A 16,777-nucleotide genomic window follows, 5' to 3' on the forward strand; every position below is an offset into this window, starting at 1 on the left:
AAAGGTAAGTGAATTATGACACATACCATTCTTTAGTTTGCATGGCTTCCTGGCCCTGTTGTCTTACACCTAATAAGGAGAGGGAGGGCAGGTGTCTTTCTGCTTGGACAACACAATTTGCTTAGATAAAAGAGAATAACAAGATCAAGACATGTCGGTTCTTGTGTGTCCTTCTTCATGGAGTGGTTGTGGCACATTAAATTTTTATCTAGGTTAAATAAATAAAAAAATTATCCGACCTGCCGGATTCGAACCAGCGACCTAAGGATGACAGCAACAACTACAGTCCTCCGCTCTACCAACTGAGCTAAGGTCGGAAACCATTTGTGGCTGCTGGGATTCGAGCCCAGGTCTCCACGGCCACAACGTGGAATTCTCACCACTAAACTACAGCCACTTCGTGATCGTTCTCTTTCAATTTATCTATTTAACATATAATAATGCTTTCAATGTGCCTAACAGTCTCCCCCAATGTAACTCTTACCATCGTGGCGTGCAATGAAAATCTGGCAGGTTTTTAAAAAAAAATTAATATGAGTTTTCAAGTTAGTTTAAGCAAATTAATTATATGTTAACAATTAGTAACTGTAAAAAAACTCAAAAGAACAAATTAAAGATCTAAAAAAGCAAAATTCTAGGGGGGTTAAATACTCTTCCATTCCAAGTAGCTGATTTTGGAGTATTCTTTACTGTTTCGGCTGGTTTTTTTTATTAAAAAAAAATATAGTTTTCATAATTAAAATTGAACTCATGAAAAACTATAGTGTATTAACTAAATACTTTCAACCACACCACCCAATGAACTCTTGATACATTGGAAAAGCATTTTATAAATAACTATTCAAATCAAAAGATTTGCTCCCTTCATTGGTTTATTGAATTCAAATCTTAAGACTGAGTGCTCCACGCTGATACGAAAAGCGCGTCCGATCGATGAACAAACTGATTTGAAGATATCACTTGCCATCAATTTTAAAAAAAAAAATAACTAATGTCTTTTGCACAGTAAACTTGCTCAAGTGCAGTGGATAAACAAGTATATTAGGTGATGATGCTAGAAAGCAAGTCTTCACTACTTTTAAAATAGAACACGTGATACACAATACAACACCGATGTTTTACATGGACAGTCAAATGGGTACAAAATTCTCAGAAAAAAAGTAGAATTGATGTGGCAGCAAGTGAATCTCGCTACAGGAGAGGGTTTGATTGGGACCTTAACTAGCTTCTTTCTTCTTTATGTTCATGTAAATGGTATGGAATTGCAGCTTGGTATCAAGAATACTTGCTTCCTTCTTTCTCATGTTTTCCAAACCTTAATTGTGCCATCAACGGAGGCGCTTATCATGCAGTTGTCAGTTGGATGGTAACTCACACTTGTTACCTGCCATAAACAGCCACAAAAACCATCGACTGTCAGGTGTGAATTCCTTCTAAAAGTCTATAAATCACCATCATGCAATAGCAATTCCTTTCTACAATTGATAGTCCTAGTTGCAGTACGCAGCAATGAACCCATGGTATTTGATTATGCACAAATTACAGCAAAAAAATTAAAAAAGATAGATCAGTCTTGTGATTCCAAATGATCTTTTTATAAGATCACCATCTAACGATACTCAATAGTTCATGCCAGCAACTATATGATATACAAGGTTTGGGAAGTTAGTTGCAGCTTTCTGATGTCAATCACAGATCACCCACCAAAAAGGTCATTCAACAAAAGGTGAAAGTTAAAGTTTCAGGAACTCACTATAGTAAGAATCGAAGATTTAATCAGGAAAAAAGGTAAATATTGTGTAAAAAAAATTATAACATGGCTCACAAATGGTTTGGAACCGTTACAAAAGACCGACAGTGTATACAACATTCCACATCTTGAAGCATGGCAAAACTGGCTAAAACTGCACGAACTTAAGCACAAACATGTAATTTGAATCATTTCAAGAAGCAAACTAAAAGGTTTTTAGAATAGAAGTGAGAAAAGGTGGAAATTTGCTGCAGTTATCAAATACATATGCTAAACAACTTTACCACTGAGGAATGAGCTCGGAAACGTGACAACACAGATGCGTCCACAAGATCCCAGAAGTAAATGTAGCCATCCTCTGAGCCACCAGCAACATGGGCGTCAGTGTTGGTGAGGCAGCAATCCAACTTGTATGACTGATGCAGAATCACCCACCAATTACAACAATAATAATAATAACAACAACAACAACAACAATTAGAAGTGAAGAACAATGGAGAATGGAACTTGAGACATTGACAAGTTTTCAACTTATTATTGTGATCTCAAAATAACAAAAGGAGGTTTGGCCAACTAACCTTACATATATGTCCTTTATATTCTTGTAAAAGCTCGCCTGTAGTTCTGCCATCAGGAACCAATAAGACAAGGCAGACAAACATCAGACAACAGAAACTATGAGACTTATTCATAAAAGCATGAGAATTCACCTGTCCAATAGGCGCAAAGTAGAATCCAAGCAACTCGCTAATATGCAGTTACCATCATTTGACATCGAGATACAGTTGACAGGATGCCCCAAGTTATCAGATATTTCTCTACACAAATAACGCAAAAGACCAACATCATTAATCCAATGATAACAATCCGACAACACCAACTTTATCAAATCCCAACACCTATAGATACCTCCCAATACGAATGTCGAATGTTCTAACAGTACCATCAACACTTCCAGCAATGATTTCAGTTTTCGTCAAACACACAGACATCACACTATCTGAAAACGTGTCAATGATCTGGGAAAAAAAATCACCAAGTTTTGAAGATCAACCACCGCACCTACATATTCACAATTTATAGTAACAAATTCAGAAACATAAAGCACCTGAATTGGCTCAGTACTATGAGATCTACAATCCCAAGCACGCAATGATTGATCATAACCTGCTGATACCACAACAGATGCATACTCATTAAATTTCACAGCATTCACCTACATCAAAACAAAAACAACATAAATAAAACTGAAAAATACATCCCATATAATCATTAAACAACCTTAAAAAAAAATTACCTCACTACCATGTCCTCGGAATTTCCGAATTACACGACCAGTAGCCACATCCCAGTAAAAAACTTGTCGGTCTCCTCCACAAGAAACCAATTTCGAATTATCCCTTTTAACAAAAACCAAAAAAATTAAAATTAAAAAGAAATCAAAGCTATTCCAGTATTATTAAAATTAAAACAAAAAAGATTTATTTTATCTTACTGGGTGACGTGAACATCGCGAACTTCACGACCGTGAGATTTGTAGGTCTTAATGTGGATTCCGCGGTGAGGATTCCAAAGACGAATGGTGCGGTCTTTGCCGCAACTCAGGCAATAATTTCCGTCACCGTTGAATCTTGCGGCTAAGACTCCTCCTTCGTGACCTTTCAGCACGTTTTCCTCCTTACTTGGCAGTTCCGAGACGTTGCTCATCTCTCTCTCCCTCTCTCCCTCTCTCTCTCGATTGATTGATTCTTCTGTTTTTTCAGGGCGGGAAAGGGAAGGGAAAGAAAGCTGAAAGCTTTGTCGTCTGAAGAAGGGAGAAAGGAGACCAACAGTGTTTGAGGCAGATGGACTTAATTTTTTATTTGCAAACTTAGGCCCACAAAAAACTAGGCCTAGCCCAAACAAATATGGACCAAGAAGTTATTCTACGAGGTTATTTGGTATTTCTTGTTTTGATGTTATTACTTATTAGTAAAGGACACAATACTGTAGATTTTGAATTATTTATTGTGAAATTTTTTGATGCGTGTGGTTCAATTTTATTTAATTTTTTTATATATAAATATGCGGTTTTAAATTTTACTTTTAAATTTTTGATAAATATTCATTTTGAACTATAATGTTAAACTCGATTTAATTTTACAAATTGACCTAAAATATTTATGATCAAAAACCTTACTCAAATTATATTTTTAATTAATTCGATCAAGATATTAATTATATAAAACTTGATTTACCAAGTTGAATTCAATTCAAACACATTAATTGAACATCAAGAAAACAAAAAAATAATAAAATGATGTTGTTTTTTAATAAAAGAATTGAACTAATAACCAAAAGGATTATCTATAGGAAACCACCTGTTCATCCAATAATCCATAAACTAACTCAATAATTTAGTAATCCTAGACTTTTCCATGTCAATTTTTGAAATTCACTTTTATGAGTGCTCATAAGAAAATATTATTTCCATTCAATTATGAACTCATTGATTTATTTTGAAAAATTACATAATAAAATTAAAAAAAAACTCTAAAAATATAGGTAAAACAACTATGGATATCCACATATGAATCAATATTTTTTTTTCTATTTTTACCTTCTCAAAACAAAAATAAATGCTAGCAATGAAGATATTTTGGTCTTTTTTTTCGTAATAAACACATGTTTTTTAAAAACTCATTGAAGGCACAAAAGTCTTTTTGTGTTTTTTAAACAATTAAGGTATTAAAATAACTTTTTAGAAAGAAAAAAAAGTTAGCTTTTGTCCAAGGATTTTGTGGTCATTTTCTTTTTTAATGAACAATAAAAAGACTTAAATCCCCCCTGATCAAATAATTTTAAAGCTTCCTTAGAGAGGGTATTTTCATTTCTGTCTAGGTTTTTTGTTATTTTTAGGTGAGATTAGGAGCATTCCGTCTTTTTAGTAATATAAAATTTTAAAAAAAAAAATTGATGGCACTTACATGCCTATGCGAGAAAGTGGAAGCCGCCCTGTGGTCTTCAAGTGATAATTGTAAAGGATTCTAACAATTAAATGTCATTCTTTCATCGGGTTGTTAGAAGCGTCATTGTATCTTTTCCACCTGTTATGACAACGTGTTAGTGTTAGATGAATAATCTGTTGCAAGTGACTTCTTCTCTTTTCTTTTTTTTCTCTCTCTCCTCCCTTAAAAAGTGCATATGGGTCCTTTTTGTTTTGGGTTTTCAATTTTTATCTTATTTTTTTATTTCTAATTTTTTCTAGTCTTTTTTATAAAAGTTTTGTTTGTTTTCAATGTAGTCCTTCAATTAATAATTTTTCATGAATTATTTTTTTCCAATTCGATCGTTATTTTTTTTCTTAATTTTGTTTCCAATGGCTATTTAGTTAAAGTTTTACTGGTTTTTCAATTTCATCATTTAATCGAAGTTTATGATGCATTAATTTTTTTTTAAAAACTTAGTATCATTCTTGTGATTTTCTCTTTCTTTGGTTAAAGTTATTTTTCTTTTCAATTTAGCCCTCCAAATGAAAATTTTTTATTGCCCTCTCATTTATTTTTTAAATTTTTTTTCACCCTCATTCTTATATATATATTAGATCCCTTTTTTGTAATTGATTTTTAATCCTAATTTCATCCAATAGATTTTCTAAGGGATTGAGCTTCTTAGTTTTTCTATTTATGGTACTTCTAACCTAATTGACCTAGATCAGTTTGAAATATTTAATACGGGTTGACATCCTTTTTTGGCTCAATTTCTTTTATGATTTCATCGTTTACGAAATGTTTTTTTTTTAAATAAAAACTTGGCTTTATAGTTTTCTTATTTTTTCTATCAAGTTATTTTGATTTTATGATTTACGGTAATTAAGTTTTGCGAAGTTAACCCTTTGTACTTCTAAGTTTTTTTTTCTTCAAGTTATCGTTAATCTTTATTTTTATAAAAAACTTTATTATTTTATTATCATTACCTTTTTTCTTATTATCTAATTAAAATTAATCCAACTTATTAAACTCGGTCAGAGTTGTAACCTAAGTTGTTGTTTTTCTTATTTCTTTTAAACATGTTAGCATACCACATAGACCATCACTGTCTTTTCTTATTTTTTTATTCTAATTTTTATTTTATTTTAATTGATAAATTTTATAATGTCTTTTTTAAAATTATTCTTAAATTTATATTTTAGTTAATATCCCTTCTCTATAATTTTTTATTTTTCTTATTTAGCTTTTTTAATATATTTTTTTAATATTTTTTATGTATTTAATTTTTAAAGGTATTATTTTGATCCATCTATATTTTTTTATGTTTATATAGATGAACTTAATTTAAAAAAAAAAAAACTTATATTTTTATATTTTAGCATGTTGCAACCTTGCCATAATATTTTTTTCCCTTTTATTTTATTCAATAAGTTCCTCGTATGTGTCATTTTCTATTATAATTTGATTAAATAAAAATAATTTTAATAAAAATCATTGAATATAATAAATGACCATGTTGCGAGATCAAAATTTTTGATTTATATCTATTTTTATTTGTTTTTATTTTCATATATATTTAGTTATTGTTAAATATGACTAATAATTATATTTATTATTATACAAATAATTCATGATTTATTTAGTTAGATTCATGTGTATTAATTTTCCAATTTATATTTAAGTTTTTTTTAATTTAGAAAATAGTAGTGGAACAACTGCGCATATTTAATTTTTTATTGAAAAAAATCTTACATGCAAAACACGAGTTAAAATGCTAATATTTCTCTGTATAGTTTTCCAAATATTCCTACACATGCTAAGTTACTAACAAAAGCTGATAAAAAGCCATACATCTTCAGTTTCTCTAATTTTCTCTATCTTTTGTCTAATAATAATAAAAAAAAAAAAAAACTAAATAGGAACACACCAATTTCTTTCTTCTTCTTTTTGGTTAATATATATAAACCGATAATTGTTTTTGTTAAAAAAAAAGGTAAAAAAAAAAAAAAGATTAGGATTAGGATAATTAATAAAAAAAATAATTTATCAGTTACAAGTACTTAAGAAACCCACCATCTCCTCGTAAACTATTTGGATTAAATACCACTAATCACCGTTTTTGTTTTTTCTTCTAACGAGCCCTCTCATCTCCCTTGCCAACTCTTTACAAACTATAAATACCCCCACAAATTCTCAAACCTAACCATCTCCCTCCATTCTCCATCTCCTCTTGCACAAACACAAGCAAAAACACTTGATCATGGCAGCTTTCAAGAATCTTGCTCTCTTCTTGTCTCTCACATTGCTGATCTCAGCCAATATTTCATCTGCAGCTAGAGACATTCTCATTAACAAACCAGGCTTCAACAGCCTTTCAGCAAGACTTGAAGACGAGGGCAGCCTTGTGGAGTGCTGGAATGCACTCGTGGAGATAAAATCTTGCACAAATGAGATATTCTTGTTTTTCATGAATGGCCAGGCTGATATTGGCCCTGACTGTTGTCGCGCTATTCATACCATCACTCATAATTGCTGGCCTGCCATGTTTACTTCTCTTGGCTTCTCAGATGAGGAAGGAAACATACTTAGAGGATACTGTGATGCTTCTCCTAATTCACCTTCTATTTATTTTAGTCCTGCTTCTGCTCCTTCACCTCTTGCTGCTGGCGCTCCTGCTCAATATCAGCCTATGCTGGTTTAAAGAGGGTTGATGATGATCTAGTCTGCTAGCTTTCTATTCCAGGGACTTGTGTGTTTTTGTTGAATTTGCCTGTTTGATCTGTTGTTTTTGCTTTCCACGTTTGAGTCTTCAATGTTGTTCAAGTTTGGTGTCATGATGTACGTAGAGTGTTTATACTTGAGGAATAAAGTTGTGCTTTCTTAATGTTTTAGTTTTCTCTCCAAAAGTCGGGTTCTTGAATCCTTACAATTTCCAAGGTTAAATTTAGGTTTAGTTTTGCTGGTAATTGTATCTTGCCAAAAATATCACAGAGGGGGTCAAGGTTAATTAGGGTAATTCCTGAGCAACTAGATTTGCATCACTGTTCCGGTGATGTACCTTCACAAAACATTTGACAACAATTAATGCAAAGCGATATGAACAAAAATTCCCAAACCACCCTTTAATTTCCCCCTACATTTCTTTCACTAGTTTTGCTTATCATGTCGTCGGAAAATTCCCAAAAATTCCGGCTAGACTACCTTGACAGAGCAGACCAGCGAGAGGATCATATGGTAGGAGACACAAGTACGGGTTCAGTTTTTAGTGAATCCAACGCAATAGCACATGCAGCATACGCATACTGTGACTCCCAACTCTTTCATGAGACGTTCTTTCTCTTCAGTTAACATAAAAAAAAATGGCCATGCCCACAGGCACCGTGTGTCTGCACCATCTGTCATCAATCAATTTCTACAGCTCCACGGAAAGTGGCTCCGGCTAGCCTCTTAAACCTGGTTTGGAAAAAACCCAGCCCGGCCTGGAGATTAACTTGATAGCTAGACCGATCTGTAAGATTTAATAAAAAACCAGTCATGGCAATAATCCTGGTCAAAAACCCTTGGTAGGTCAATTCATAACTCTGGCTACCCGGGTGAACCTAGACGAGACCCGGTATTTTTTTGTTCTCGGATGTGGGATTTGAAATTTACTAATATATATACTCTATGTTCTAGGGAAAAAAAAGTTATTTGTTTCAATTGTGGGATAAAAAATTTTTTTGGTTTAAATACTTCAATTTAAAGAATAACATATTATCTTTTCAATATGGGATTTGAAACCCTTTCATAAATATACTCTATATTCTCATGAAAAAAGTTTTGTTCTTTCAATGTGGGATTTTAACCCATTAGTATATATATTCTATGTTCTAAAAAAAAAGTTATGTTTTTTTAATGTAGGATAAAAAAACTTTTTGATTTGAATACTTCAACTTAAAAGGATAACATAATATCTTTTCAATGTTGGATTTGAAGTCTTTCATATATATACTCTATGTTCACACACAAAAAAAAAATATATATATAATATATATATATATATATATATTATATATATATATATATATATATATATATATTTTCGATGTAGATTTTAAAACTCATTAGTATAATGTACTCTATGTTTCCAAGAAAAACATTATATTTTTTTTCAATGTGAAATTTGAAACCTATTAGTATATATACTATATGTTTTTCTAAAAAAAAGTTATTTTTTCAATGTGGGATAATAAATTTTTTTTGTTTAAATACTTCAATTTAAAAACTTAAATATAGTATCTTTTTAATATGGGATAAAAAAACTTTTTTAAAATATTCTTTTAAACTTCGCTATTTATAATATGTATAGCATATATTTACATGGATTTTTTTTTAATTTTTTCATATAAAATATTAAAGCTTTAAATATATATTTTTTAATTTTTCCAGATTAATCTGAGTTGATCATTGAAACTCGAGACCTGATTACTTGACCGGATCAACTCTGACCGGGTTTAACAAGTATGTCTAAAACTACGAGTCATCAATGAACGAGCAGGACCATCCATATACCCAGTGATCATTAACAGACATTATCATCAATGACTTTAATATTCATAATACATTAACTTACAAAACAGCTAAACCCTTTCATCAACCGTTACTCGAGCTAATCCTCAATAAATCTCCCATTCACTCCTTTTCAGTCTCTTAAGCTCCCCATAATCATAAACAATCCAAGCTCCTCGTCTATAAAATCAAACTACGAACTCCATCTCCTCCACGCAACATCCTTTGCATTCCTCCCTGTCTCCAATGGATTTCTCTTTCAAGCTCTTGCTCACTCTCTTCCTCACATGCTACATAGCCTCCATGCCCATGATGGCACACCCTCAAGTCTCCACCCACACAACTCTCGCTACCCGTCTCCGGTTAGACAACGAAGAAACCACCTGCTGGGGCTCCTTACTCCACCTCCAATCCTGCATCTCCAATGTCCTTCTCTTCTTCCTCAACGGCGAGACTTATCTCAGCCCTAGCTGCTTGCCTACGCCATCCGCATCATCGTGACACGCATTGCTGGCCTTCCATGCTTGCCTCCCTTGGTTTCACCGTTCAAGAAGGTGATATCCTGCTCGGCTACTGCGATGCCACTGCTTATTCATCTTCTCCACCACCAGAACCCATTTTTTTCCCCAACCACACTTAGCCTCTACTAATTATTCTCAGAAACTAAATAAAATGATCTGAACAGTTCGATTTCGATTCCTAGTTTCCATGTTTCCTTTTTTTATAGTTCTAATGCAAAAAAATTTCCAATGAAATATCAATACTGAGTATCAAAAAATTTTACGCAATAATCTCTTTTTGTTTACAGAATCTGAATGGCCCACATTTCCAACTAATATTTTGGGTCATAAATTGTTTGGTTAAGAAAAATATGCCAAGAAAACAACCCACCAAATTTCTCAGCATCCAAACAGGCTCTGAATCCAAAAAAAAAAATTCAGAGCAAATTAAGGCTCTGTTTGAATTCTTTCAAGAATATCGAAATAAAGAATCCATTAGTGCTACAAAATCCAAACAGACCCTAACAGGAAAAAAATCACGGAAACTAACAAACAATTAATGGTGATTAAACCTTCCAAATGCACCATGCGAAACAACATCACCGCGAGTGCCTCCGTTAAGGATCCGCCCTCGGCGATTGTTCCCTCTCCTGTCACCATTCCTCTCCCGCCAGTGGAGAATTCAGCTCCTCAGACCAAATAGCGTCAATCTGAGACGACGACGTCGCAGCCTCAAACGACGTGTCTTCGACTCTGTCTTCGAATCCAGCAACAATAATGCCATCAAGTCCATGAACAGCAATGGAAGGACAGAGAAAAAGATCCGGAACTGAAACCCGAACCCGATTAACCAAAACGGTACCGTTTATGTGAGCCAGAGAGAATTATTGATCAAGAGACGGTGATTCGGCACCAAAGAGTCAATGGAGGCCCCACCGGAGGAGGCGGTCAAGTTTCTTAGATCTGAAGTCGACATGCGAAAGGGTGACATGTGGAGGGAGAGGGATTTGGTGTAGTGAGAAGCAGCGGAGGCAAGGTCAAGAGAGAAGAGGAGGGAATCAGGCGGGGAAAAGAGAGTGAAGGTTGAGAATGACGACTTGGCGTGGTTTGATTGGTTGAGGAGTTGGAGGCGGAGATCAGATGTGGCGATGGCGTTGGGGAAAAGTGTGTAGCCGTGTGATCGGAGGGAAAAGAGGGCAAAGTCAAGTTCTTGGTCGGTGAGTTTAGCGGTTGTGATTTGGTGGAGGAGAGAGAGGAGGAGGATGTGGAGAAGAATCTTGGCCGTTGATTTGATGGTCATGAAGTCTTGGGATTCCATTTTTCTTGGGAGGGAGGGAGGGAGCTGTTAGAGAGAGAATTATGTTGAGGAAGTCGGGATTTTCTGTTAGTTTTGGCGGGGTTTTGGAGCTCTTGAATGTGAGAGGGTAGGGAGTAAATTAGGTGTGGTGGGGTATATATTTGCGGTGTAAATGAATTTACAGCCATTGGATTGTGAATGGACGATTTATGACATGTGGTTGAGATCGAATGAGAGGAATCTTGGAATGGGCCAAGATTACAGCCTTCAAATCGCAGTGGAGGAGATTGGGCTTGTATTTTATGCACTTTCAAGGTCCATCGGATATTATTTTTTATTCATGGAAACATTTTTTAAATAATTTTGTTAAATCAAATTATATTAAATATATTAAGAGTATGTGTATTTTAAAAATACGTACATAATTAATAAACCCATGCATATCATGTATAAATCAATAAGCATATTAAGTCTTATTTTATATACGTATTTTTAATGTTTTTCTAAATCAAATACAATTTGAAGCGTTTAAGTTTTGAATTTTTAAATGAATTTGCTTCTTATATTATAAAATAATTATTATGAAATTTTCTTATTCATGTGTTGTGTGTGTAGATGATATGCGTAATATACATTATAATTTTATTTATTTATAAAAAATTATTTTTATATTAGCATATCAAAAACGATATGAAAAATATAAAAAATAATTTAAAATAAAAAAATAAAAATTTTTTATATTTTTTTCAAAAATAGTTTTTAAAATGCAAAAATAAACAAAAAAACATTCATACAAATCATATATAACGTTCCTCTCTAGTTAATTGAAGTGGCAATTACAATTTATTTTCTTTCATGAAATCCACAATCTTATAATGTAACATGTTTATATATAGGACATTTTTCTTAATTTAAATTATGAAAAACCAGTATCAAGTATCTCGTAGATACAAAAAATCAAAATTGATTTGGCTGATAATATTATCTAATTATTGCTACTATAATCTTTTTTTTTATTAACGTGTATATCTGAGCTAGGTTACACGCATCTCGACTAATCATAATGGCTCTGAAATTAACGACCATGTACGCCTCCAGTAGCCTTGAGATTTGTGGGACTCAAACTGGTGACCTTTAAAAAATAAACTTGAAGCCTTGCTAGTTAAATTACACCCCTCATTATTTTCTTTTAAATTTTATTCCAACACTAATAATGCCTTGTACATTTATGTGAACAAGGCGCGCGCGCGCCATATATACTATATATAATATATATACATATATATATATATATATATATATATATATATTATATATATTATATTACTTCCTTAGGACCTTGATTCCCCTCCAACGAGACTCCATATAGTCGGACGCGCCATCCTGTGCATAGACTCCAAATTTGAAGTAATGGGATGAAGCCCCATTCCCATTAGCTTCGTGCACCAATGACCCATCAATGTAGACCTTGACTTTTGGGGCACCAGCATCATGGATTACGTTGACTCTAAACCACCTATCATATATGTTTTGAGCAATCGGAGCCCTGTAGTAAGATAGTGCTCCATTGTAGACTCTAAGCATCATGGTTGTGGCTGCGCTAGCACCTCCGAAGATTTGCATGATGGACACACCAGTTGTGCCTGAAGGCACGTATGCGTATCCTTCAAATTGCCACACACCAGAAGTGTAGTCATATCCCTGTTGAACATAGATTGAGTGAGTCATATATACATCATCGTTGAGCAAGTGGAGAAAAGTTACCAATAATTTTGAGCAAGAACCCAGAAATTCAAGAGGGATCCTCTTCTCAGATATTATTTACTTAGTTGTAGCAAATTTCTGGATACTGTCACGTGTATATATGATGCATGGTACTTACTCGAACGCGGACCTCAGTCCTGGGACTGGTATTGCTCCCGGACATGAAAGGCTTGTCAGCAGAGTAAACCCACAGCTTGTGGATGCCATTTTGGAAGCTATATCGCTCACTTTCAGATACGTCATAAGGCTTATGAATGACAAAGTTGGATCGACCCAACGAAAGGGAGGTGAACCCATCTGCGGGATCAGCAAGGGCATGGTGTGGCATGAGCTCCGTGAGGCTGAGAGATATGATCAGGGCTGAGAGAATAGTGGAAGCCATTTTTGTAGAGTGAGTTGAGGAACAGAGGAGAAGGGTTCATTCTGGGTTTTAGGCAATGAAAGAATGAAGAACCAGACTCTGAATATAAATAGGAATGGAATGGAAGATTATTAATGATGAAAAGGGCATGGCCAATGGAAATAAGAGAGGATAAGAAATCTCCAAGCGGTTCAATCATATTTTTTTAAAATTTTAATTTTTTGTTTTGCTTTAAGTTAACTTTTAACTGTTTTTGAATTGTTTTAATATGTTAATATCAAAAATAAATTTAAAAATAAAATATATATTATTATTTTAATGTATTCTCAAATAAAAAATATATTTTTAAAAAATATTATATATATATGTCATTCAAACACCCCCTTACCAACATGATAAAAATAAAAAATAACCTAACTCCTAATTAATCCATAAGAAATATAACAAAAAACCATATTTCTTTAACTTGAAAAATAAAAAGAAAGAAACACTAAAAAACAACATAGTAAGATTTATTTTCAAAACATGATGTTATGTTAATTCAAAAAACAAAAACACAGCAACAAGAAGAAAAATGTTGAGAAATTATTAAATCAAAACTTGACTTTGGGTATGAATGTTAACTCCTTGGAAGCTAAGCATTGAAACTAAGACTTAATTTTGAGTACTTTATGGGGTGCATTTTAACTGATTTTTCCATTTCAATTTTTCTTCTTTTTTTTTTTATTTTCAAACCCTAATAATGAAAGGGTGAGGATAACGATCTGCCATGGTTCCCTCACATCTTTAAGTTTATAATTACAAAAATAAAATCACAATTTGAAGAATAAAGTAATCGGTTTGAAACTTGACAAGGTATTAGCCGCCTCGCTTCCCTTCTTTTTAGGTTACCGAATAAGAGTTTTCTTTATCATCATTTCATGGCTAAATTGTACAAACAATCCCTTAATTATATTTGGTCCAATTTAACCATTAAATACAACAAACAAATCACATATTTTGAAGTGTTTCTTCTTCTTCTTCTTCTTGTTTTTAATTAGATATGAGATTATAACATTCCTTACGGTCCATGTTTTACATTCAAAACACTGTTTAATAATTCCGAATTTGACAAGTTCTATTCACAATAATTTTCAAGTAGAATGACGGAATAAAATGATTATTTCTCTTTTATTAAAATATATTGGTTATTCGTAACTGATTTTTTTTATTTTAAAAATTATTTTCATGCCACATCATATAATTGGTCAATACTAAGTGAAGATTATTGATGATGGAATAAAAGGGCATTCCCAATAGAAATATGTGAGGATTAGAAATCTTTTGGTCCGCACCTTCTTCGTCAATATTTTTTTTTTTTTTTTTTTTTGTGCGCGCGCGTGTTTTGCCAATGAACTTCCTTGCACAAGAATATGAAAAATGAACTTATCATGATGAATTGCATTCAAATTATTACTTTCAAAAGTAATACTCTCTGAAATATTCCGCAGCGTGATTGAATTGTATTTTTTTTTTTATTTAATTTAAATTATTTTAATATGTTAATACTAAATATAAATTATAAAAATATATATTTGATATATGAAACTAGGCTTAACAAAATGTGAATTTTATATCAGTGCATAGCAACACATGGAAGTAGACAAAAGGAGCTTTAATTTTTTTTTTTTTCCAATATTTCAGTTTTTCCTCACCTCCCCCCTCCCGAACAGAATTCATGAGGGAGGAGAAGAAATTTAGAGATACTAAGAGAGATGAAGGTTTTTATTTTACACCTCATTTAATGGCTTAGCTATAAATTCAGGATTACCCTGGTGAGTCAACTTTGAATCTAAATTAGTCCGAGTTGAAAAAAACTTATATTAAAGTAATAACTTAGGCTCCACAGGTCCTCCCTTCACATGGAATAATCACTGGAAGGGAGATGGTAACATTGAAGAACGACTGGATAAATTTCTTACAATGCAGGAGAATTGTTAAGAGACAGTGTCGCTAGGCTGCTAATTGATGTTGGAGATTTGGAGCTGAGTTGTCAAATTCTATTAACAATGGAAAACCAGCCACTACAGAAAATTTCCAAACACTAACGGAATATTCTGTCGCTATAAACGCTAATTATATTGGTGTAAAAATCAGATTTACTTATAGAAACATATCTTCAAGAACTATCTCATCATTGATATCATATATATTGATAATTTCATTCGTGGTTTTTATACCAATAGATATAGCAATGAATTGTTGCTGTTGGTCCTTAAAAAATGAATCGACCAATATTTACAGTCAAATTCATGAATGAATATTAGCGACATAATGTCGACTGATACTTTTATCAACAATATATATGTCTCACTAATGTTTTCACCAACAGAACGCCGATAACATATTATATTAGTAAATCCATTAATTAAGGTGGATCAAAACAAAAATTCCATCCATGTTTACCGAAACAGTTAATAATTCTCTGTAATTCTCATATGAAAATATTGATCATTAACCGATAGAAATTCATCAGTATACACCAAAGCATTTGATAACTTGATGTAATTCTCCGATAAAAAGATTGATCATTTACCAACAAAAATTTCATTGGTTTTTTTAAAAAACAAATTGTTTTTTTTAATGCTATAAAACAATTTCATAATGGCATTAAGCAACATCAAACAACTAATTTAAATTGAAAAATAAATTTTACCATAATATAAAAAACAATTATAAATATATATAGGGGGAGGATAATGACTAAAAAAATATGCATGATCTATATTTTTTTTTTTTGCTTCATACATTGCCTCCATTTCAACCCTTAAAGCACTAACTCATTGTTCAACCAACTCCTCAACAACTGTTGATGGTTGACTCGGGCCAGAATGTGAGGTGCCTATAGTCAAGATATTATAACTCAATCTTATATCTTGAGCCATAGTCATAAAGATATTGTAAACCTAATTCATATCGGGCGCACCATTTGCTTCAACCTTCAACCACAAATCTAAATCATATTTCAGATCAGTTGAAGGGTTTTATCCATGTTTTGGATGCATGGCGGTGTTATATTATTCTTACACCATAGAAAACAAGTTAGAGATATGGATGAAAAAAACATTAGTCCAAACAATTTACAGAAAGGTTTGAAGTCTACTTACAATAAACGCCTCAGTTCGACTATCAACAAACTGTTTTTTTCATCTATTCTCCCTCCATATATGTGTTATCATTTACAACTTCATCAAAGAAGGCTTGCACCCAAGATGTGTAGCCTATAAAATAAATCCACCAGTTTTTAGTTAATCACAAATTATAGGTATCATTTTAAGAAAAATACTTGAAATTAAAATAGACTCTCTTACTAGGTGCTTTATATGGTTTGTAAAAGGAAGTGACTTGCCGATATGCTTGATAATGAAACCATGAGTCTTTTTGTTTCAATTTGAGGACTCACTCCGTGAATGCCTCTTAAAACCCTAAGACAATAAAACTCTAATTATCTCTCCTAGTTGCTCTCAGTGATATGGGGAGATCTAAAATTCTTCCACACCTCAAAGTCATTTAAGTTGGCTCTTCTCTTAGCATAAGTGTATGTCTCAT

General features: G+C 32.7%; 4 protein-coding genes and 2 non-coding genes across 6 annotated transcripts; 1 reads left to right on the top strand and 5 right to left on the bottom strand.

Annotated features, from left to right (window-relative positions):
• Window positions 1-233: 233 nt before the first annotated feature.
• TRNAY-GUA (transfer RNA tyrosine (anticodon GUA)) lies at window positions 234-317 on the bottom strand. Its single transcript is given in 2 exon segments — window positions 234-269; window positions 281-317. It is a non-coding gene; the product is annotated as a tRNA-Tyr (tRNA).
• An 8-nt stretch (window positions 318-325) lies between these two features.
• TRNAH-GUG (transfer RNA histidin (anticodon GUG)) lies at window positions 326-397 on the bottom strand. Its single transcript has one exon. It is a non-coding gene; the product is annotated as a tRNA-His (tRNA).
• Window positions 398-1,024: 627 nt separating this feature from the next.
• Window positions 1,025-3,574, bottom strand: LOC118055354 (uncharacterized). Its single transcript, XM_035067234.2, has 8 exons — window positions 3,246-3,574; window positions 3,048-3,150; window positions 2,859-2,966; window positions 2,660-2,769; window positions 2,461-2,568; window positions 2,329-2,374; window positions 2,035-2,166; window positions 1,025-1,384 (listed from the first exon to the last, which is right to left on the bottom strand). Exons 1-8 carry the CDS (start codon window positions 3,455-3,457, stop codon window positions 1,301-1,303), a joined length of 903 nt encoding a protein of 300 aa, XP_034923125.1. The 5' UTR covers window positions 3,458-3,574; the 3' UTR covers window positions 1,025-1,300.
• A 3,405-nt stretch (window positions 3,575-6,979) lies between these two features.
• On the top strand, window positions 6,980-7,420 carry LOC118055400 (egg cell-secreted protein 1.2). Its single transcript, XM_035067297.1, has one exon. It carries the CDS (start codon window positions 6,980-6,982, stop codon window positions 7,418-7,420), a length of 441 nt encoding a protein of 146 aa, XP_034923188.1.
• Window positions 7,421-9,790: 2,370 nt separating this feature from the next.
• On the bottom strand, window positions 9,791-11,103 carry LOC118055353 (fasciclin-like arabinogalactan protein 19). The gene is given in 2 exon segments (XM_035067233.2): window positions 9,791-10,648; window positions 10,651-11,103. Coding segments are annotated over 2 exon segments (663 nt in total). The 5' UTR covers window positions 11,086-11,103; the 3' UTR covers window positions 9,791-10,420.
• Window positions 11,104-12,380: 1,277 nt separating this feature from the next.
• LOC118055352 (citrate-binding protein) lies at window positions 12,381-13,276 on the bottom strand. Its single transcript, XM_035067232.2, has 2 exons — window positions 12,947-13,276; window positions 12,381-12,765 (listed from the first exon to the last, which is right to left on the bottom strand). Exons 1-2 carry the CDS (start codon window positions 13,208-13,210, stop codon window positions 12,388-12,390), a joined length of 642 nt encoding a protein of 213 aa, XP_034923123.1. The 5' UTR covers window positions 13,211-13,276; the 3' UTR covers window positions 12,381-12,387.
• Window positions 13,277-16,777: the final 3,501 nt, after the last annotated feature.

Source organism: Populus alba, chromosome 1 (assembly GCF_005239225.2).
Source record: "Populus alba chromosome 1, ASM523922v2, whole genome shotgun sequence".
NCBI lineage: Eukaryota > Viridiplantae > Streptophyta > Magnoliopsida > Malpighiales > Salicaceae > Populus > Populus alba.